This window comes from Schistocerca americana, chromosome 4 (assembly GCF_021461395.2).
Source record: "Schistocerca americana isolate TAMUIC-IGC-003095 chromosome 4, iqSchAmer2.1, whole genome shotgun sequence".
Lineage (NCBI taxonomy): Eukaryota > Metazoa > Arthropoda > Insecta > Orthoptera > Acrididae > Schistocerca > Schistocerca americana.
Genome location: NC_060122.1, coordinates 774,635,541 through 774,657,889, shown reverse-complemented (window position 1 = coordinate 774,657,889; position 22,349 = coordinate 774,635,541). Strand labels below are relative to the sequence as shown.

Genomic DNA, 22,349 nt, shown 5'->3' with positions numbered 1-22,349 from the left:
AGAGCATGATAAGAGGCAATCAAAATCCTGGCAGAGAATGTAATTCAGTTGCTCCAGTCCTGGATGGTACTGAGTTATGAGGGTAATGCTCCACTGTGGCCAGATGGTGGGGTTTTGGGAGGTGGTGGGAGACTGGAAAGATAAGGCACGGGAGATTTGTTTTTGTACAAGATTGGGAGGATAATTACAGTCAGTGAAGGCTTCAGTGAGACCCTCAGCATATTTTGAGAGGGACTGCTCACCACTGCAGATTCAATGACCATGGGTGGCTAGGCTGTATGGAAGGGACTTCTTGGTATGGAATAGGTGGCAGCTGTTGAAGTGGAGGTATTGCTGATGGTTATTAGGTTTGGTATGGACAGAGGTACTGATGTATCAATCTTCGAGGTGGAGGTCAACATCAAGGAAGATGGCTTGTTGGGTTGAGCAGGACCAGGTGACGCAAATGGGGAGAAGTTGTTGAGGTTCTGGAGGAATGTAGATAGGGTGTCCTCACCTTCAATCCAGATAGCAAAGATGTCATCCATGAAACTGAACCAGGTGAAGGGTTTAGGATTCTGGGTGTTTAGGAAGCATTCCTCTAGATGGCCCTGAATAGGTTGCCATAGGATGGTGCCATGCAGGTGTGCATAGCCTACCCCTGATTTGTTTGTAGGTAATGCCTTCAAAGGAGAAGTAATTGTGGGTGAGGATATAGTTGGTCATGGCAACTAGGAAGGAGGTTGTTGGTTTGGAATCCATTGGGCACTGGGAAAGGTAGTGTTCAATAGCGGTAAGGGCACGGGCATTAGGAATGTTAGTGTACAGGGAGGTGGCATCAATAATGACGAGCAGGGCACCGTGTGATAAAGGGACAGGAACTGTGGAGAGTCGGTGGAGGAAGTAGTTGGTATCTTTTATATAGGAGGGTAGGTTCCTGGCAACAGATTGAATATGATTTGTTTGTATGTCTGTTTTAAACATACAGTATCCCTTATGTCTTACATATTTAACTAGTGATCCTTGCAATCTAAAGATACAGGTAAGAGAAAATACATGTGCTATTTTCTTGCTACAGGATACAAACACTATTAAAAACTATTTTTTTATTCAGTTTTGTATTTTTAAATACAAGTATTTCAATATTTTATTTACATTACAGTATATGTTCTACAACTATAAATTAAATAAGATGTATGACCATTCAGTACAAAAAGTTAAAGATATGAACAGACAGTACTTGATGTCTAGAAAAAAAGGAGGAAGCTCTCACAGAAAATGAACAGATTGTACTTAAAATGTAACAACCATGATATGCACTGAGCCTGATTGTGATAAAGTGACAGGACTAGCATTTACCAGCTCTACTGCACACTAGATGAGTATTATCAAAATCAGCACCCAGCTACAATGCAGCATCCTTCTTTTCCCTTGATAACATTAACATCCATGCACAATAAATAATATAATTAAGCACATTTGCTTTTTTTATTTTTCAGTACACAAATCCCTGAGGAACCTTGCTTTAACGAAAGGATCACTGGCTACTTCTCACTGTCTGCTGGCTTAGTTTTGAAAGAATTTTAAGGCAGCTCTTTAGAAATAATTTTAACTAAACTTTTTTGTCTTTAGAATATGTAGATAATTGAGGAATGATAAATCCCAAAATTGAATAGATTCATTTCATTTTGAGTTTGTGGCAGCTCCCTATCAATCCACTTCAAGTTTGCGAAAACTGCCATTTAGAGCCTCAATCCCAATTATGCTTTGGTGTTTACCATTCTGAGTATTTTTTCTTCTGATTATTCCTTGGTCACTCAGTATCTTCATATTTTCTAATGCCAACAATGTGTCTCTTTTGGCAACAAGTTCCTTCTTCCAGAGATCTGCAATAAAAATCATTTTCATTACTGTAATTATTGTCTGTAACAAGAACACTGTTGTAAGTAAGATGCTTAGATATCAGTTCTCTGTTTCTAACAGCAATTAATTATTCATACTTCCTCCTTTCCTCTTTTTTTCTTTCAATCTAGCATCTGTCATTACTGTTAAACGGGTAAGAATATGTTAGTTGCAGTGTAACATATCTACTGTTAATGAATCACTTTTTAAAAGGAGAATCACATCTCTAAAAAATAAAATCTTACCTATCATTTCATCCATAGGTATTTGTCCACCATACTCTTTAGGGAGTATGTCAAGTCCTACCGTGTTTTGAAGGTTGCCCAAGGACTCATGCATCTGAAAGGGAAGAGATTGTATTGAGTAATAAGCCGCATAGGATGGATGTGGTTTACTTAATAAATCATGTCTCATAGCTAAGTCTCCAGCATTTATTTAACAAAAAAATTAATTTTGAGTTGGATTATTGAAACTGGTTATGCAATTTTGGATGAGAAATACCTTTCCAGGTAATAGGTAGCTGTGCTATGGTTGCTGGGAAAATAACTCATGTTGGTGTATGCTTAAAGCAATGAGTCATGGTGAGTTCATATTGCAAACAATAAAAACTCCAGTTCTCTATACAGTATTTTGAAGGACATTTATGGAGCATGAACTGGGCTGATTGATTGTTTGACACTATGAAGCTTAACTGATCAGAGCTTGTTGTCTCATTGTTTCACATTGTAGTGTCTTATCACAGCCATTACTGGGTTAGAGAAATTTAAAATAACTTATTACAGAATCTTAGAGCTAACATTCAGGTAGCTCACACTAAAAGCAATCAATCTGCTATTGTATTTAACAGTCACTGCCACGATTTTATTTTACAGATGCTTTTATTGAGTCACATTTACACAACATAATGCACACATTACCAGTTTTGCGAAGCTATAGTCATTTTCTAATGTGATGTTGTTATACTAATTGTCAAACTGTGCTTCATTAAAAAAAGAAAAAAAAAAAGGACCATGTACTGTACAACACTTAAATATGTTTTGATACAGTTGAGATAAATAGCTACATCTACTGGGCTGAAATAGTTATTGCCTCAGCAATAAGTAGGTCATTCAAGATGTATATGACCCTTCACTATTATCAGTGGCATTGCTGTGATAGGAATGATTCCAGTTTATTTTACTGTAGCCTTTTGTCTCGCATCTATAAAAATGAATAGAAATATTGTTGGATAGTTATGTTGATTTTTGCTGATTATCAATTAACTGCATTGTGACAATTAATGTATGGTATACTACTGCAGCAAAAGAAGGTTATAGGCAGCTGAAACTGGTAATCTGTACATTACTTAGTGCAGTTGCAACTGACTGTACGATATTTGTTAATTTTAGTAATCAGAAAATGAGGCTGCTGTTTCTGCATTAGATATTGTGTTAGTGTTTACTTCCATGGTATACAATGATATTTGTTAATTTTAGTAATCAGAAAATGAGGCTGCTGTTTCTGCATTAGATATTATGTTAGTGTTTACTACTATGGTATACAACAATGTCCACCACTTTGAAAAAGAAAAAGAAGAAAGAAAAGAGGGGGAGAGAGAGAGAGAGAGAGAGAGAGAGAGAGAGAGAGAGAGAGTAGACAATATCGGCAAACATGACTTCTTAAGTAATAGAACCTAGTACGTTGTCCTCGATGGTGAGTGTTCATCGGAGGTGAGGGTATCATCTGGAGTGCCCCAGGGAAGTGTGGTAGGTCCACTGTTGTTTTCTATCTACATAAATGATCTTTTGGATAGGGTGGATAGCAATGTGCGGCTGTTTGCTGATGACGCTGTGGTGTACGGGAAGGTGTCATCATTGAGTGGCTGTAGGAGGATACAAGATGACTTGGACAGGATTTGTGATTGGTGTAAAGAATGGCAGCTAACTCTAAATATAGATAAATGTAAAGTAATGCAGATGAATAGGAAAAAGAATCTTGTAATGTTTGAATACTCCATTAGTAGTCTAGTGCTTGACACAGTCACGTCGATTAAATATTTGGGCGCAACATTGCAGAGCGATATAAAGTGGGACAAGCATGTAATGGCAGTTGTGGGGAAGCCAGATAGTCATCTTCAGTTCATTGGTAAAATTTTGGGAAGATGTGGTTCATCTGTAAAGGAGACCGCTTATAAAACACTAATACGATCTATTCTTGAGTACTGCTCGAGCGTTTGGGATCCCAATCAGGTCAGATTGAGGGAGGACATAGAAGCAATTCCGAGGCGTGCTGCTAGATTTGTTGCTGGTAGGTTTGATCATCACGCGAGTTTCCCTCGTTCTGTTTGGGAGTGGAACAGGGAGAGAAGATGCTAGTTGTGGTACGAGGTACCCTCCGCCACACACCGTATGGTGGATTGCGGAGTATGTATGTAGATGTAGATGTAGAACTTGCTGCATCAGTTACAACACTCAGCTCCAAGTGTCCAAATTAATAAAAAGTAGTTGAGGGAAAGATTTATACAGTACTGACATTTGTTCACTTTTAGACAGATTAATAGAAAATGATAAAATAGGTGCAAATTGTACTGAAAGTAACAAATGCATGGGTAGAACTGTGTAAATATCAAACAGTTTGTTCTTTAGTTCAAGAGGTATTAAATATTTTGTATCAATAAGTGACATATTCTCAAATAGTTCAGCTCCTTTGGTGTCTGTGTGTAGTTAAATGTGGATTTGATCATCCATTCTCCTTCCTCTGGAAATGCTGTGTGGCTAGGGCCTCCCGTCGGGTAGACCGTTCGCCTGGTGCAAGTCTTTCGAGTTGAAACCACTTCAGCGAATTGTGTGTTGATGGGAATGAAATGATGGTGATAAGGACAACACAACACCCAGTCCCTGAATGGAGAAAATCCCCGACCCAACCGGGAATCGAAACCGGACCATTAGGTGTGACATTCCGTCACGCTGACCACCCAGCTACTAGGGGCAGATTCTCCCTCCTCTAATATGTAATGTTGTTCAGTATTTTAATTATATGTGTTGTAATAACTAATGGTGCAACATTTTAGCAAAATTGTTAAAGGGTACAGAAAGAAGAGTCAAAAAATATCTAAAGATATGGCAGTTCAGATTAAATTTTGTGCCACTTATTTTGATTATTCAAGCAAGGCCAAGCGACAGAGGAAAATTCAAAAAGAAATTAGAACAATAAACTCAGTCAATGAGAACTTATTGCTATTATAATAGTAAAAACAAATTGTAAACATGATAAAATGTACTTACTGTAATTCTGTTCTTTATCTTGTCGCTCAGTCTTGTTCGTGCAAAGTCATACACATATCGCACTGGGGCAGGAACATTTAGTAAATGAACTTCTTTGTGCCTCATTGGCACTGATTGCTGTAAATTCAAAAATAAATTACATAAAGTATATGTGTCGGTAGTACCTGTTCAGTGAATTCAGTTGTAAACAACTGAGCATAACTATCATCTTAAATTTAAAGCAGTTTTACACAGAAATTTATTGTGTTTCTACTTTTGAAATCTCTATAATACCTTAAATTATCTACATTGATATCAGGTAAATGACAGTTGTCTCATTAATATTCAGCATCTCATCACAGCTGTACAATTGAAAAGTCACATTTACCTTATTTAAAGCTCTGCTACACAGTCACAAATGTCTTACCTCTCCCCACTTAACAATGGTTGCAAACTCCGTTGGTGTAAGGAAGGTAATGAGTGATGGTGAGAAATTGGAAATATCACCAATGTGTGTTACCCCCAGCACTTGGTTGTCTTCATCTTCCATAAGAGCCTCATATGTCATCATGAATACTCGCCCTACATCCTGAATTGTATGCTTCTTTGGATCCAGCTTACCTTTAAAAAATAATCTACATAGTTCACACTGCAGGAGAAATTTTTCAGCTAATGTTCCAAAATTTCATTGATAAAAGAGTTATCTATTCCAATTTGGCACTCCATAATGAAGAAGTGTATCTTGTGCATGGTAAAATATGCTATACATTTATTACTGCAGAATAATGGAAAGCAAAGTTCTTTCAGAATATTAATATTACTAAAGTTATTATTATTATTATTATTATCATCTTTATCATTACTTTAATCTGAAACTTGCATACCTGCTGCATAGAAAATCACCCTACGACCATTTTTGTCCCTTCTTGGTAAAACAAACATGAATCTGTGGAGAATGCAATTGGTTCAGTTTTATGAAATTCACTTTAGTAAAAGAGGAGTCAACATATAACTGCATATTGATTTTACATACCCACGTCTGATAAGCTCATCTACTCGTGAGTCTAATGGGTCAAGTTTTGGTACTAAGTATGAGAATGTCTTCTTAAAATTTAGGTATTTCAGTAGGACCTGTTGAGCCATTGGTAAACTAAACTTCTTTACACGAAGAAAACGAAGAAGGAAGCTGTTGTCTGTAAAAAAAAAAAAAAAAATAGAAAACAAACAAATAAATTTCATTGCCACATTTAACATAGTAAGGATCTAACTGGGGATTATAATGAAGGAAGTATGTGAGAGCCAGAGTTTTCATTCAAAACTGATTTGACAACAAGACAGAAAATGTGATTAAAATATAAGCATGATGAACTGTGTTCATATTCTAAAGAATTTGTTCTCACAGTGTTGCCTGGGAGCATAACATGGTGCCAAGCTGAAGTAATAATTCTGAACTGAAGAGAAAGACAAATGTTTAGACAGACACTGCAGTGTGCTCAGTTAAATGAAACACACAACCTATTTCAGAATAGTTGCAAAAGCAAAATATACCCCTATTATTCTTCTTTGGGCTTGGGTGTTCACTAGGGAACAAAATCTGGGCTGTAGTGGACATCTCTATTTTTATGTAGTTACTAGCTGAATATCCAGCATTTTTGGGTATGTAGTTATTCCAGCCTTCTATTAATCCACATCTTCCTCCCTCCTCTCTTTGTCCTCCTGCTCCTCCCCTCTAGCCCAACTCCTTATTCCCCAACTCTCTGCCAATCTCTTACTCCCTGCCTCTGTCTGTCTCCTCTTTCCTTTCTCTGTCCACCTTCTCCTCTTTTCTCTCTCAGTTCACTTCTCCTCCCCCCCCCCCCCCACCCCCTCTGTCCATCCCCTCCTCTCCCATATCTGTGCCCATCTCCTCCTTCCCCATCATTATGTGTCCATCTCCTTCTCTCCCCCCCCCCCACCCTCCCCCCCCCCCCATTCATCCCAATGTGGAGGCTGTTTTTCTTTCCACATTAGATAGTAGTTAATTTCATGTTCCATGGATCCGATAAGTAAGTAACATGTGTACCAAATTTGGCTGAAATTGTTCCAGGGAATTAGTATGAGTTTTTTATCCATGTCTTTGCCCATGTAAGGACATGTCAAATATATTTCACATACACTTAATACATTTCACATGTATTTGTAGACAAGTTTTACCTGTATCTCTATTGAATTTCGACATGCAGTTTCATTTTCATGCAACTTAATGTTTAGGACATCGTAACTCCTGAACTATGTTCTGTACAATGATATAATTTTGCAGGTGTGTCCAGTGGTATGTGTGGTCACTGTCTGAAAAATGTGCTGTGAACAGTGTTAGTAGTACAGAAGTAATAAATTAAAAATTTCATGCATGATGTGGTAGATTTCATGTATCTCTGTATTTGAGGCCATAGCTCCTAAACTCTGTGTCATACAATGAGATATTTTTCTAGGTACATTCAATCACAGATGTGGATACTCTCTGCAAAAAGTGTTGTGAATAGAGTTATTAGCAAAGAAGTAATAAATTTAAATGTCTTGCTTGATGCAGCAGTTTTCACACAACTCAATGTTTATGAAATCATATCTTCTGAACTATCTGCCATAAAGTGATATAATTTTGCTGGTACATTTTGTGGTAACTGTCTATTAGTGTGTTATGAATACAGTTAGTAGTGAAGAAATAATAAATCAAAACATCATGCTTGATGTGACACATTTACTGCATGAACAGCAAAAATATAGTAAACAATGAACTTTCCTCCTTTTATAATTTTGTGGGGGTCATCAAGCAGAAGAAATTTCTTAAGGGTTTCAAATTGTGTGTCAGTTCTGTTGCAAGTCCCTAAGCACTCACATTCTCAAATGCTGGCTGATTAAAGAATGAGTACCGACACGTCATGGGCTACACCCCCACCCCCACCCCTTTGAAGTTAGGTGGTTCTTGCCCCCACAGTGATGATTTCCAGACAGTAAGTTATATGTTTACCAATGCTGATTAAGACCATCCAGTGCTTTATGAGGAGACGTGGAATGAACATACATGCATACATTTGTACATACATACTATAAAATGGTTGTATGTAGACTAATTTTCACAAGACTTAAAAAATGGAAACATCTTCCAACAAAACTCTGATTTACATGCATATGAATCTAGGCTGAACCTTAGCCTACATCTAAAGATGGTAAGTACAAACTTATGCAAAAGAGAAGTAAATCATACTGGAGTTATTTTGGATAATCATTTGCCCTCTTATGTAAAATGCTTACTGACATTAAATACATTTAATGCAAAGATGAAACAATCCTTGCTTGACACTGCTTCTGCTCTGTCTCTGAATTTCTGGAACACCATATTAAGTAAATCTCATTTATTAAATATTGTTAATTATGTATTATGCCACTTTATAATATAATTTGATTATATATTCTCACTTAATAACTAAAGCTATTATATGTACATGCAGTGAAGTATGTAAGTTTATATTACGATGTACTGTACTTGTATTAAGTTGATCATGTGGTCATAGTGTCTACTGTAATCGTAAATCAGTTTTTTACCTCTTGTCCCATATGTGAAAACAACATATTAAATTGATTTCCTGGACCAAATAAATAAATAATTAATGTGCTTTTCATGTTTCTGGGACATCTGTGAGCATATCAATATAATATAGTAGGCCATGGTGTAATTCAGAAGTTGATTTCAATTGAAACTATTGTTTCTTTGTAAAATATTTAATAAAATATTTTATGACAATATATATTTCCCAACACATTTTAACCATTTTCATTGCATTAATATGTATATATTTTGCATGTTGCTATTACATAAAAATCTTGGCTTTAATGGTTGCTTACAAGATAATTCAAGCTAGAACACCACTGAATAAATTGCATCAATGTTGAATATATAAGAAGAATGACAAACTTGTTTGATTCATGAGAGAAATCTTAGCTGGAGAACATGGGAACAAGGACAACAAATACTAAGTGATAAAGGAAATCATGCATCAAGTATTGGTAGAAAGTTTGTTCTCTTCAAAATCTTTTTTATCAATTGTAATGATGGTGTCGGTATATCTCACAGTGTGTTCATTGTTGTCCTGTTTCTAATGAATTGTGCTACCTCCCACAGATCTAATTAGACAGTTAGAACAATAAATTTTCTGCACTATGTCTATGACTATTCTCCAGTGTGCTCCATATTATTTACACATATTATTTACACAGTTAACTGGAACATACAATTGTGTTAATGACAGGGCATACAGACTTATGTTATTCTTTTCATGCTCCATACTGTAATATTAGTAATTTTCACCTCACAAACATTAATATATGCTCAATAGTAAATGCCTGATGGCCTAAAGTTATCGAACAATTGTAAAGTAAAAGAAATGAACCATCGCATCACAGCGACAGAATCTATTATTCTTTATCTTTGCCATTCTTATGCGGCGCCTGTAAATCTCTATGTACATGTATCAATTAACGATATAAAAAAGAATTCTGTTGTTTCAAGACAATGAGGCATTGGGCACCTCATTTTTTACTGTTTGTATTCCATGAAAGGTTGATGCGGACGTGCTGTGTTCCGCATTGGTATTTTATATTTTATGTGAAAATATTCAGTAAATATGCTAATTGTTATTTTTCCAATCAGAAAACATGTAGTTTCTTGTAACTGATTACAAACAGACAGCATCAAGAGGACATTTTGACTGTTATGTATAAAGTATTTAACCACAATGGTCATCTACTGTAATTTAATATGAAAAGGTATGCACCATTAAAAAACATGTGTTAAAGATAAGTGTGCTTATTTTAGTAAATTAACCTTGATGATTTTCATCTCCTCATTTACTGGAATGTTAATTATTTGTGTTAGTTCATCACCAGAAATTACGATCATGCTGATGGGCCAAACGCAACATGAGGCAGAAGGAACATTATTGTTTTCCTATTATTTCTGAATCAGCTCTTTTTTTTTAATTGTGTAGTGTTGCATTTCTTTTAAAGTCTATAAATCTTCTGGTCCCTTAGTGTTGTTATGGGTATGACTACATCGTGACTATAAAAACGCACAATATGATGTTTCTTCCGAACGATCTCAAATAAATCAATCTGCTGCTCTTATTCAAAATAATCCAACCAGGTATTTAATGCTCAACGTATGTTATTATAATAGTGTAATCAATCCCTGATTCTGTTGCCAAGTGGCCCATCTAAATATTCAATTTTTCGACATTTTTCAAAAAAATTATAAAATAACAATTCTTTTTCTTTTTGTCCCCCAAGAGCAACGCTACAATACATGCAATAAATGAGAGTGGAACTTAATATTTGCTGTAGTAAAAACTTGCCTGACATCTTAATTGAAACAGCACGTAACAACAAGATAAAACTTTTCACAAGTGTTTTACACAGATGCACAGGCTCACAGATCACTTACAAATGTAATGGAAAATGGTAAACTCTTTTTATTTATCTATGTTATCTATGATCTTGGAGTGAAAGAAAAGGCTACAGGGAAGCAAGATAGCTATAAATTGCCCACATCTAATGAAAAGCACCCATGGAGAACTTCAAAGGGTCACATTTAATGGACGAATGACCATCAACAATGTCTTGTCAATTCACTTCACAGGAAGGAGCAGGGACATTCAAATTAAATTCAGGAACTAAATACTCTGATCTTTCCTCCAATAGCCCATCAATTAAGCATGGAAATACTCAGTGGAATGCACGAAAAAGTTTAGAGGAGGCATTTATCCACCTGTGGATATCAAGTGCATGATGATGATGTGCATAGGAAGGAGTATAATTCTGAAGATGGTCATTTGTGTGCTGTGAGCTCATATGAGGCTTGCTAAATAAAGCCCAGGGTACTGCAAATGATGATTCTTTTGCTGAACCAGAAGGTTTGTCACAGAAATGCAGGAATATTGTGACATAGTAAATGAAATGATTCATGAGTAATTTGTAAGCATAAAATACTTTAAAGGAACTGGCTTTTGATTGTACATTTAATTCTGTAGGTGTGCAATGCTAATGATCATCGACGTACATTTGTCTTGACACCTCTAAAAGTACCTAAATGTTAGGAGGCTGCTTCAGCAACTGTCTTCTTCCAGAAATTTGTTTGTTGTTTGGATTTCAGCCATTCAAAGCTGAGTTTGTTAGTGTCTCGTGTGATGTCAATTTCACATAAAGCTTGCCTTTTTCTTTGCGTTTTTTGCATCACAAAATAAATAAATGCTATATTGTACTGTATGTTAACCAGGGACCTAGAAATGACGGAGAGGCTCCGTCCCCGCCGCAGCCGTCTACAATCCCACGATGACTACGGCAGTCCACTTCACCCCTCCGCCGCCCCACACCAAACCCAGGGTTATTGTGCGGTTCAGCCCCCGGTGGACCCCCCAGGGAATGTCTCACACCAGACGAGTGTAGCCCCTATGTCTGCATGGTAGAGTAATGGTGGTGTACACGTACGTGGAGAACTTGTTTGCACAGCAATCGCCGACATAGTGTCACCCAGGCAGATGGAAAACTGCCTAAAAACCATCCACAGACTGGCCGGTTCGCCAGACCTCGACACAAATCTACCAGGCAGATTTGTGCCGGGGACCAGGCGCTCCTTCCCACCCGGAAAGCTGTCCGTCAGACCACACAGCCAACCGGTCGGGCTAATGGTATATTACTAAAAACACATTTTGGATTCCTCTATTATAATATTGGGCTGTCTATCTGTTTCCCCAACATCTAAAACATTTATGTTAAAATGCATATTTATACCATGGTGCGTGCATATATCTTTGAATTTCCCATTTTTTCTCTGAGAAAATTGTTATTTTTGTGTGTTTATTTCCTCTGTTACTGTAAAAGTCAGTACAGAAATGAACAGAAGGTATTTACAAATAACTGGCTTTGCTTAATATTCACAAAAGTAATAAGATACATGTACTGCAAGCTAAGTAGAAAGTGTCAAGTCACTTTACTTAGACAAGGAATTGGGTTCATGAAACAAACTCATTGCCACTGTTAAGTTTTCACTCCGGTTCGAAAATATTGTCGATCTGCATCTGGATTTTGGAATTGCTTTGCAATGAAGGTCCATGTCTCATTAAAGTCAAGTTAAACTGCTAACACGCGCTGGCTGTGAAGTTCCCGTTCTAGACACATTAGAAATTTGGGTGGAAATTCATTCAGTTTAAAGTAAAGCACTCTACACCACTTTTACCCTGTCTTTGCTGTTCATTCAGTTGTTGCTTTCAAGTGTCTTAAGACCAAAAACTCGATTACTGCTTCTATGACTTCATTGCGGCTATTTAATATTTTATTACTGATGTATCTATTGTACTTATTTTAGACTTATTATAATTTATTTTCAAGCCTACTTTCAAACCTGCAGTGCTAAGTATTTCCATGCTTATTGAAGTTCATTCGCTCTAGAAGCAAACAGAACAACTTCATCAGCAAAACAAAACTGGTTCAGATATTTTACATTAAGCGTATACTTGACTGACTTCCTCAGTTTAAGGAGCTGAAAACATCCTCTAGGACTGTTGAGAATATTATTGATGATATGGAAATTTCACACTCTCTTGGTGTAATATAATGGCAGCTCTTACAATGGCAAGTTTTTTCTTTCGTATATTATTATAGGTCAGTCAAAGTGTGGGAAACACTATTGATATCTGTACTGGGAGTTTTGGTCCACATGTCAACAATCGAAATAACTAGTAGATGTCAAGTCCAAAAGCGTAAGGTCCCTACCGGCGGTTTCTGAAGCTTTCTCTCGGTTGTAAGACAACTGACAGAATTGAAATCCTCTCCACTACATTCCCAATTGGAATATTTCTCCATCTGTCTATTTTGGGAGGGAATGAGAAATACCTACTTCTAGGATATAAATAGTCAAGCGTCTATAATGACTTGCTGTACTTGAATTAGATTAGTATCATTGTTGGCTCTAGAGGAAATATCCTAAGATGGTAACACAGATAACTGTATGCTTGACAAGCACAATGCGAAAGCGTGATTGCATAAGCATGCACAAACCCTCGTCTCCATGTGGTTCAAGCATGCTTGTAGACCTAACGTGTGAGTCTTTTACGGGAAATGTCGATCTCATGCAACGAAGCGCTGGCTTTGGCAGCCTTTTTGCTTGTAGCGTGAGAAAAACAAAAAAAGGAAACGTGATAGGTATATGGAGTAAAGAGTGGGTAAAGAAACGTAAATATTATTTCCATATTAACTATTCTCGGTGGACAGGCTACGCAAACTGCCTCATAGAACTGCTGATTTCTTCTCTTTCTCTCTCTACGTAATATTGTATTTTTTCATTTGACAAATTATACAACCTTTATACAGGATGTATTTTAACAGGACTAAATAAACATTAAATCAAACCAGTCATTGATGAATGCTTCTACAAGCCTCCCTATTCTTGATATAAATAATCCAGCATGCCCACGCTTCAACGATTGCACAAGCGAGCATAATCGGAATTCGATCAAGCATCAGACCTGATACTTGAGCCAAGATACACAGATTAGAATGCTTGGGGAAGCACGGTTGCTTGTCACTAACGCAGTTACGTGTATTATCATCTTTAGGTAGCACAAATGTGCAGTTATTAATTACGTACCGGTAACTCAACTGTAACATCACTCAAGTACTTCTGTAGGAATATTAGAACATCATTCTTTAACGTAATTGAGATGAAAAGTTACAATATTTAACAATGAAGATATTTTTTAAATTCTATAATAGCCATTAAAGACCACGTTAGGTGGTCCTGTTTTGCAGCCTTCTTTGCAGCGCAAAATTTGCATTCTTCCTCTGGCAGTCTATCTGCTTTCGTATGTCTTTCACCTGTTCAGTTTCTGTTCACCTTTGAAGCCTTTAACGCTGGTAATCGCTGATCTATACTTTGCCTGATGTGGGGTGTCTTCGATTTAATCCAACACGCTCAAGAGACTGTCTCACCTCCTTGAACTATTTGTCGGACAATTTGGGTCTGCTGTCAATTAGGAAAACTTGTGATGTCAGCTTCGATTTATCCATCATACGCAGAGGTCCATAAAATTTTAGTCTTTTTTTTCTAATACTCTCGATTAATCTGTCATATTCCTTCCTCGTATTGTGTAACCAACTATTCCTGCTCTTTAGACACATTATCTTGCAGAGAACATTTCTCTCGAATTTCTCGACGTCTCTCCGTCTCGACAATCCTGTCATTTAAAGGCGTTCACTAATATACAGACACACTGTTTTAATACCAGTGTTGTAGTGTTTTAGTTTTACTGGCCTTAAGGAGTACTTTCTCTTGTATAAAGCATGTGTCCTACGAAAGACATTGGCTACATTTTCTCATCCAGTTGCTGACATTTCTTTCGTTAGTTTTCAGGTGTTCGATTTCCCCAACATATTTAAAGCTATAAGCTCTTTCAGCCTTACCGTGCTCTGTCTTTAGGTCACGAGGGACAGCTTCGGTGAGTGTTACATATTTTGTTTTTTGAAAGAAATTTGGCATCGACCCTTTCTGTTTTTTGTTTCAGTATGTTTATCTTCTCGGTAGCTCCGTTACCTGTATTCGTAGAATGGACTGCCATATTGTCAGCGAATTCAAGGTACCATTTATGGTTCTTCAACACATACTTTGTTGATAGGCCTTAACCTGTCCAGTTCTTTTCATTAGTCGCAAATGAACTTCCCCAAAACACAGCTCAAGAAATCAGAAGCAGCCCATCATCCTATCTGACCACCTTCGAAAGCTCCGCCATAAACTGTCTTCAAACAGGTCGACATTAACGTTAGCTTGATAATTGTTATTGTTTTGGCGCCCACTCCGAATTCTGTCGGTATGTCGATAGCGCTTCCCTGTCGACCGAATTGAATGCTATATTGAAGCCTAAAAAACTATTATCAGATCTTCGCAGGAACAGTCTTTCGGTACCGTACACGTTTCAGTCTCCACATCCACTCCGAGCATAATCATCCTATTACACTACTGGGCATTAAAATTGCTACACCACGAAGATGACGTGCTACAGACGTGAAATTTAACCGACAGGAACACGATGCTGTGATATGCAAATGATTAGCTTTTCAGAGCATTCACACAAGGTTGGCGCCGGTGGCGACTCCTACAGCGTGCTGACATGAGGAAAGTTTTCAACCCATTTCTCATACACAAACAGCAGTTGACCGGCGTTGCCTGGTGAAACGTTATTGTGGTGCCTCGTGTAAGGAGGAGAAATGCGTACCATCACGTTTCTGACTTTGATAAAGGTCGGATTGTAGCCTATCGCGATTGCGGTGTATCGCATCGCGACATTGCTGCTCGCGTTGGTCGAGATCCAATGACTGTTAGCAGAATATGGAATCTGTGGGTTCAGGAGGGTAATACGGAACGTCGTGCTGGATCCCAACGGACTCGTATCACTAGCAGTCGAGATGGTAGGCATCGTATCTGCATGGCTGTAACGGATCGTGCAGCCACGTCTCGATCCCTGAGTCAAAAGATGGGGACGTTTGCAAGACAACAACCATCTGCACGAACATTTCGACGACGTTTGCAGCAGCACGGACTATCAGCTCGGAGACCATGGCTGCGGTTACCCTTGAAGCTGCATCACAGACAGGAGCGCCTGCGATGGTGTACTCACCGACGAACCTAGGTGCACGAATGGTAAAACGTCAACTTTTCGGATGAATCCAGGTTCTGTTTGCAGCATCATGATGGTCGCATCCGTGTTTGGCGACATCTTGGTGAATGCACATTGGAAGCGTGTATTCGTCATCGCCATACTGGCGTATCACCCGGCATGATGGTACGGGGTGCCATTGGTTACACGTCTCGGTCACCTCTTGTTCGCATAGACGGCACTTTGAATAGTGGACGTTACATTTCAGATGTTTTACGAACCGTGGCTCTACCCTTCATTCGATCCCTGCGAAACCCTACATTTCAGCAGGATAATGCACTGCTGCATGTTGCAGGTATGTTGCAGGTCCTGTACGGGCCTTTCTGGATACAGAAAATGTTCGACTGCTGCCTTGGCCAGCACATTCGCTAGATCTCTCACCAATTGAAAACGTCCGGTAAATGGTGGCCGAGCAACTGGCTCGTCAGAATACGTCAGTCACTACTCTTGATGAACTGTGGTATCGCGTTGAAGATGCATGGGCAGCTGTACCTGTACACGCCAACCAAGCTCTGTTTGACTCAATGCCCAGGCGTATCAAGGCCGTTATTACGGCCAGAGGTGGTTGTTCTGGGTACTTATTTCTCAGGATCTATGCACCCAAATTGCGTGAAAATGTAATCACATGTCAGTTCTAGTATAACGACTATAAAGGTCGGATTGAAGCCTATCGCAACTGCGGTTTATCGTATCGCCACATTGCTGCTCGCGTTGGTCGAGATCCAATGACTGTTAGCAGAATATGGAATCGGTGGGTTCAGGAGGGTAATACGGAACGCCGTGCTGGATCCCAATGACCTCGTATCACTATCAGTCGAGATGACAGGCATCTTATCCACATGGCTGTAATGGATCGTGCAGCTACGTCTCGATCCCTGAGTCAACAGATGGAGACGTTTGCAAGACAACAACCATCTGCACGAACAGTTCCACGACGTTTGCAGCAGCATGGACTATCAGCTCGGAGACCATGGCTCCGGTTACCCTCGACGCTGCATCACAGACAGGAGTGCCTGCGATGGTGCACTCAACGACGAACCTGGGTGCACGAATGAAAACGTCATTTTTTCGGATGAATCCAGGTCCTGTTTGCAGCATCATGGTGGTCGCATCCGTCTTTGGCGACATCGCGTTGAACGCACATTGGAAGAGTGTATTCGTCATCGCCATACTGGCGTATCACCCGGCGTGATGGTATGGGATGCCATTGGTTACACGTCTCGGTCACTTCTTGTTCGCATTGACGGCACTTTGAACAGTGGACGTTACATTTCAGATGTGCTACGACCCGTGGCTCTACCCTTCATTCGATCCCTGCGAAACCCTACATTTCAGCAGGATAATGCACTACCGCATGTTGCAGGTCCTGTACGGGCCTTTCTGGATACAGAAAATGTTCGACTGCTGCCCTGGCCAGCACATTCTCCAGATCTCTCACCATTTGAAGAAGTCTGGTCAATGGTGGCCGCGCAACTTGCTCGTCACAATACGCCAGTCACTACTCTTGATGAACTGTGGAATCGTGTTGAAGCTGCATGGGCAGCTGTACCTGTACACGCCATCCAAGCTCTGTTTGACTCAATGCCCAAGCGTATCATGGCCGTTATTACGGCCAGAGGTGGTTGTTCTGGGTACTGATTTCTCAGGATCTATGCACCCAAATTGCGTGAAAATGTAATCACACGTCAGGTCTAGCATAATATATTTGTCTAATGAATATCCGTTTATCATCTGCATTTCTTCTTGGTGTAGCAATTTTATTGGCCAGTAGCGTTTGAAGCCCGCTAAATATTCCCCATGCAAGCGATCAATTTGCTCCTCTAGCTTCGTTGGCAGTGCTTTGAATAGTAGCCGGCCGGGGTGGCCAAGCGGTTCTAGGTGCTACAGTCTGGAACCTCGCGACCGCTACAGTCACAGGTTCGAATCCTGCCTCGGGCATGATTGTGTGTGATGTCCTTAGGTTAGTTAGGTTTAAGTAGTTCTAAGTTCTAGGGGACTGATGACCACAGCAGTTAAGTCCCATAGTGCTCAGAGCCATTTGAACCATTTGAGTAGTAATTTATGTTACAGGGGCGATCGAAATGTGGCCGTAGTTACTGGGATCTGTTATTTTATCTTCCTTATATAAATGATGAATCCATAGGCGTCTGCTGGGGGGCAGGGGGGCGGGGGGAGAGGACAAGTGTGGGCATTGCCCTCTCCTGGAAGCTGGAGTACAGAGATTTTATTCAGTACAGAATTCTTATACATTTCTGGAAGTGATGTCACATGGTTCTGCTAAACCTAACTCCATGAGATACAATAAAATTTTTCTGTCACCTACAATATTTAGTTCTTGTAGAATGACACGTCTCGAAATTGGCAAACTCATTTACATCAAAAATGATAATTTTGGAGTCTTGCCACCCGTGGATAAATTTCTTAGCCGCCCTTGGAGGAATCAGAGGGAATTACTTTCGAAAAGAATTTTCGGAAGTATTTTTAAAATAAATGCACAGAGAAATAAACTGTACGACACGTTTAAAGAACTGGGTGGGTTCGGACACGTCTCTTGCACGAATCAGCTCTTCGCATACTATTGTCGTTATAGCGAAGTCGGGCACTGTTTTGGCAACAGTATTCTATTAGCCAAGAGCGACTGCGTATCCCGGCTAGGCACACGTGATGGTTTTGTTTGTTGCCGTGCGCGAGTAACAGGAGCCGCTGAATCAGCTCTTGCGTAGCCATCGAGTTCGTGCCTTTAGGTGACGACCTTGCGCTGCTCTCCACGCTGCGGATGAGTGACGGCTGACTCTGCCAAAAGGCGTCTCATTGTTCTACATTAATCGTCAAGGCAGTTTCAAAATATTTATCGCAGTTTGTAGCAGTAAGCTGTCCAGTAACAGACTTTTAACTCAGCTACAAAAGAGATCATTAGCGACCCAGCTCGTGTGCGCGAATGGTCGACTTAAATTTACTGCGAGATATCTAAGAAAGTGCAGCTCATCTAGAAAGCAGACTGCTTACAGAACACTTCTTCGACTCATGCTTGAGTACTGCTCGCGTGTCTGGGCTCCCCACCAGATCGGATTAAACAAAGACATTGAAACAACTGAGAGGCATGCTGCTAGATTTGTTACCAGCAGGTTCGATCGACACGTGACTATTACGTAAATGCTGCGCGAACTCAAATGAGAATCCTTGGAGGGAACAAGACATTATTTTTGCAAAACACTATTGAGAAATTTGAAAGGACCGACTTTTACGGGAGACTGCAAAAAGATTCTTCTACCGCCAACTTATTATAACTCGCGAAGACATAATAAGAGAAATTAGGGTTCGTACGGATACAGTTAGATTGTCGTTTTTCCCTTTCTCCATTTGCGAGTGGAATAGGAAAGCAAATGACTAGTAGTGGCACAAGGCACGCTCCACCACGCACCGTATCGTGGCTGATGGAGCACGGGTCAGCACAGCCGGTAAGAGGGAGAAACCAGAAATTGCCTCAGTAGCTATTAAGGACGCGTGATTACCAATTCCTGGTAGGAGTGCTTACTACACACGTTTTCGCTGTAACTACGAGCGCGTGGGGCAAGTGTGTGGAAAGGGCCTTGACATATCAGCTAGTGGAGAGTTTCTAGCGTGACCCGTCTTCCATCAGTGGATATTAACGAGGTAAAAAAATGTCTTGTGACTGGTGTAAGGGTTTCGATTTGAAGGCTCTTCAGCTGCTTGAGTGTCACATTTGCTACACACAATGCCTGGCGAAAAAGGTGAAGTACCCAGAACGGATAGTCAGATCTCAATGTAGCTTCGTACACTTATGCATCACCAGTGGGTATGGAAATCATTAGAGTTGCAATTCTCTGTGACAGAACGGCCATAAGAGTGCCTTAGAGTTGATTATACACTCCTGGAAATGGAAAAAAGAACACATTGACACCGGTGTGTCAGACCCACCATGCTTGCTCCGAACACTGCGAGAGGGCTGTACAAGCAATGATCGCACGCACGGCACAGCGGACACACCAGGAACCGCGGTGTTGGCCGTCGAATGGCGCTAGCTGCGCAGCATTTGTGCACCGCCGCCGTCAGTGTCAGCCAGTTTGCCGTGGCATACGGAGCTCCATCGCAGTCTTTAACACTGGTAGCATGCCGCGACAGCGTGGACGTGAACCGTATGTGCAGTTGACGGACTTTGAGCGAGGGCGTATAGTGGGCATGCGGGAGGCCGGGTGGACGTACCGCCGAATTGCTCAACACGTGGGGCGTGAGGTCTCCACAGTACATCGATGTTGTCGCCAGTGGTCGGCGGAAGGTGCACGTGCCCGTCGACCTGGGACCGGACCGCAGCGACGCACGGATGCACGCCAAGACCGTAGGATCCTACGCAGTGTCGTAGGGGACCGCACCGCCACTTCCCAGCAAATTAGGGACACTGTTGCTCCTGGGGTATCGGCGAGGACCATTCGCAACCGTCTCCATGAAGCTGGGCTACGGTCCCGCACACCGTTAGGCCGTCTTCCGCTCACGCCCCAACATCGTGCAGCCCGCCTCCAGTGGTGTCGCGACAGGCGTGAATGGAGGGACGAATGGAGACGTGTCGTCTTCAGCGATGAGAGTCGCTTCTGCCTTGGTGCCAATGATGGTCGTATGCGTGTTTGGCGCCGTGCAGGTGAGCGCCACAATCAGGACTGCATACGACCGAGGCACACAGGGCCAACACCCAGCATCATGGTGTGGGGAGCGATCTCCTACACTGGCCGTACACCACTGGTGATCGTCGAGGGGACACTGAATAGTGCACGGTACATCCAAACCGTCATCGAACCCATCGTTCTACCATTCCTAGACCGGCAAGGGAACTTGCTGTTCCAACAGGACAATGCACGTCCGCATGTATCCCGTGCCACCCAACGTGCTCTAGAAGGTGTAAGTCAACTACCCTGGCCAGCAAGATCTCCGGATCTGTCCCCCATTGAGCATGTTTGGGACTGGATGAAGCGTCGTCTCACGCGGTCTGCACGTCCAGCACGAACGCTGGTCCAACTGAGGCGCCAGGTGGAAATGGCATGGCAAGCCGTTCCACAGGACTACATCCAGCATCTCTACGATCGTCTCCATGGGAGAATAGCTGCCAGCATTGCTGCGAAAGGTGGATATCACTGTACTAGTGCCGAAATTGTGCATGCTCTGTTGCCTGTGTCTATGTGCCTGTGGTTCTGTCAGTGTGATCATGTGATGTATCTGACCCCAGGAATGTGTCAATAAAGTTTCCCCTTCCTGGGACAATGAATTCACGGTGTTCTTATTTCAATTTCCAGGAGTGTATTTAGTCTTGGTTGCGAACAGCGCCAGATTTTGAGTGATTGATGTGAAGGACACGGATATGCTGGCTACTCGTGTTACTGGCTATTCATGTTATCAGCACCAGACAGAGTTTGGAAGAGGTCCCATTGTGGCTCTCCGTTTGGCTGGCTGGCTGAATCGTGCAGTGTCCAGATTTGGATGCCTTTGGATTTGGCATTTAAATGAAAACGTGAGGGCAGGGATACTTGCCGTTAAGGTTCCGATGAATGACGTCTAACCATTACAAGGGAGGATCGGTGTATGAGCACGAAGCTCATCGTAAACCCTACATATCTGCGTTTGCCATCCAAGAAAATGCAGTGGCCTTCTTTCTACATTCTGTGTCTTCGGCACCACTGGTCGGAGGCCAGTAGCAGACGGACTAGTGAGTTACCGCCCCATGCGTGGGCTGCTGTTAAAGTTACAAAACAAACGGCTGTGTTTGGAACGGTGCCGTGAACGGGAATCATGGACTGTTGGTGAATGGCGTCGCACAGCGTTCAGCAATGAGTCGCGTTTCTGTACTACCCAGGATGAGTAGACGAATATGGCGGCGATCTGAGGAAGAGTCCTTGGTTGGTTGGTTGGTTGGTTGATCTGTTGGAGGGGACCAAACAGCGGGGTCATCGGTCCCATCGGATTAGGCAAGGATGGAGGAAGGAAGTCGGCCGTGCCCTTTCAAAGGAACCATCCTGACATTTGCCTGAAGCGATTTAGGGAAATCACGGAAAACCTAAATCTGGACGGCCGGACGCAGATTTGAACCGCCGTCCACCCGAATGCGAGTCCAGTGTGCTAACCACTGGTCCACCTCCCTCGGTAGGAAAAGTCCTGTTCTTCTAATCTTTAGGAGAGGCAATGCGGCGTTATTCCCGGTGTCATGGTATGGGGGTAGGGATCCATCTGATATGACTTCAAATCAATCATATCACTGAGGAAACTCTAACTCCAAAACGGTACGTCATGAACGTGTGTTACCTCTCACACGGCAGTACCATGTTACCATTTTTCAATGGGACAATGCTCGTCCATGTGTGGCTAATATCTCTAATTGTCTGCCTGATGATGAGTTACTCCCGTGGCCAGGAAGACACCCAGATCTGCCCCCAATACAACACGTATCGGACCAGCTCGGAAGCCAATAACACTGTCTAGGGTG

At 41.2% G+C, this 22,349-nt stretch overlaps 1 protein-coding gene across 1 annotated transcript in view; it reads right to left on the bottom strand.

The window, feature by feature from the left end:
- Positions 1 to 1,070: 1,070 nt before the first annotated feature.
- Positions 1,071 to 22,349, bottom strand: part of LOC124613071 (clavesin-2) — a 258,754-nt gene continuing 237,475 nt past the window's right edge. Inside the window, exons 3-8 of the mRNA XM_047141654.1 lie at positions 6,157 to 6,316; positions 6,008 to 6,069; positions 5,551 to 5,744; positions 5,145 to 5,261; positions 2,127 to 2,220; positions 1,071 to 1,865 (exon numbers count right to left, since the gene is read on the bottom strand). Coding sequence (XP_046997610.1) covers positions 1,690 to 1,865; positions 2,127 to 2,220; positions 5,145 to 5,261; positions 5,551 to 5,744; positions 6,008 to 6,069; positions 6,157 to 6,316 — 803 coding nt within the window. The 3' untranslated portion in view covers positions 1,071 to 1,689. The remainder of the gene's footprint in view (positions 1,866 to 2,126; positions 2,221 to 5,144; positions 5,262 to 5,550; positions 5,745 to 6,007; positions 6,070 to 6,156; positions 6,317 to 22,349) is intronic.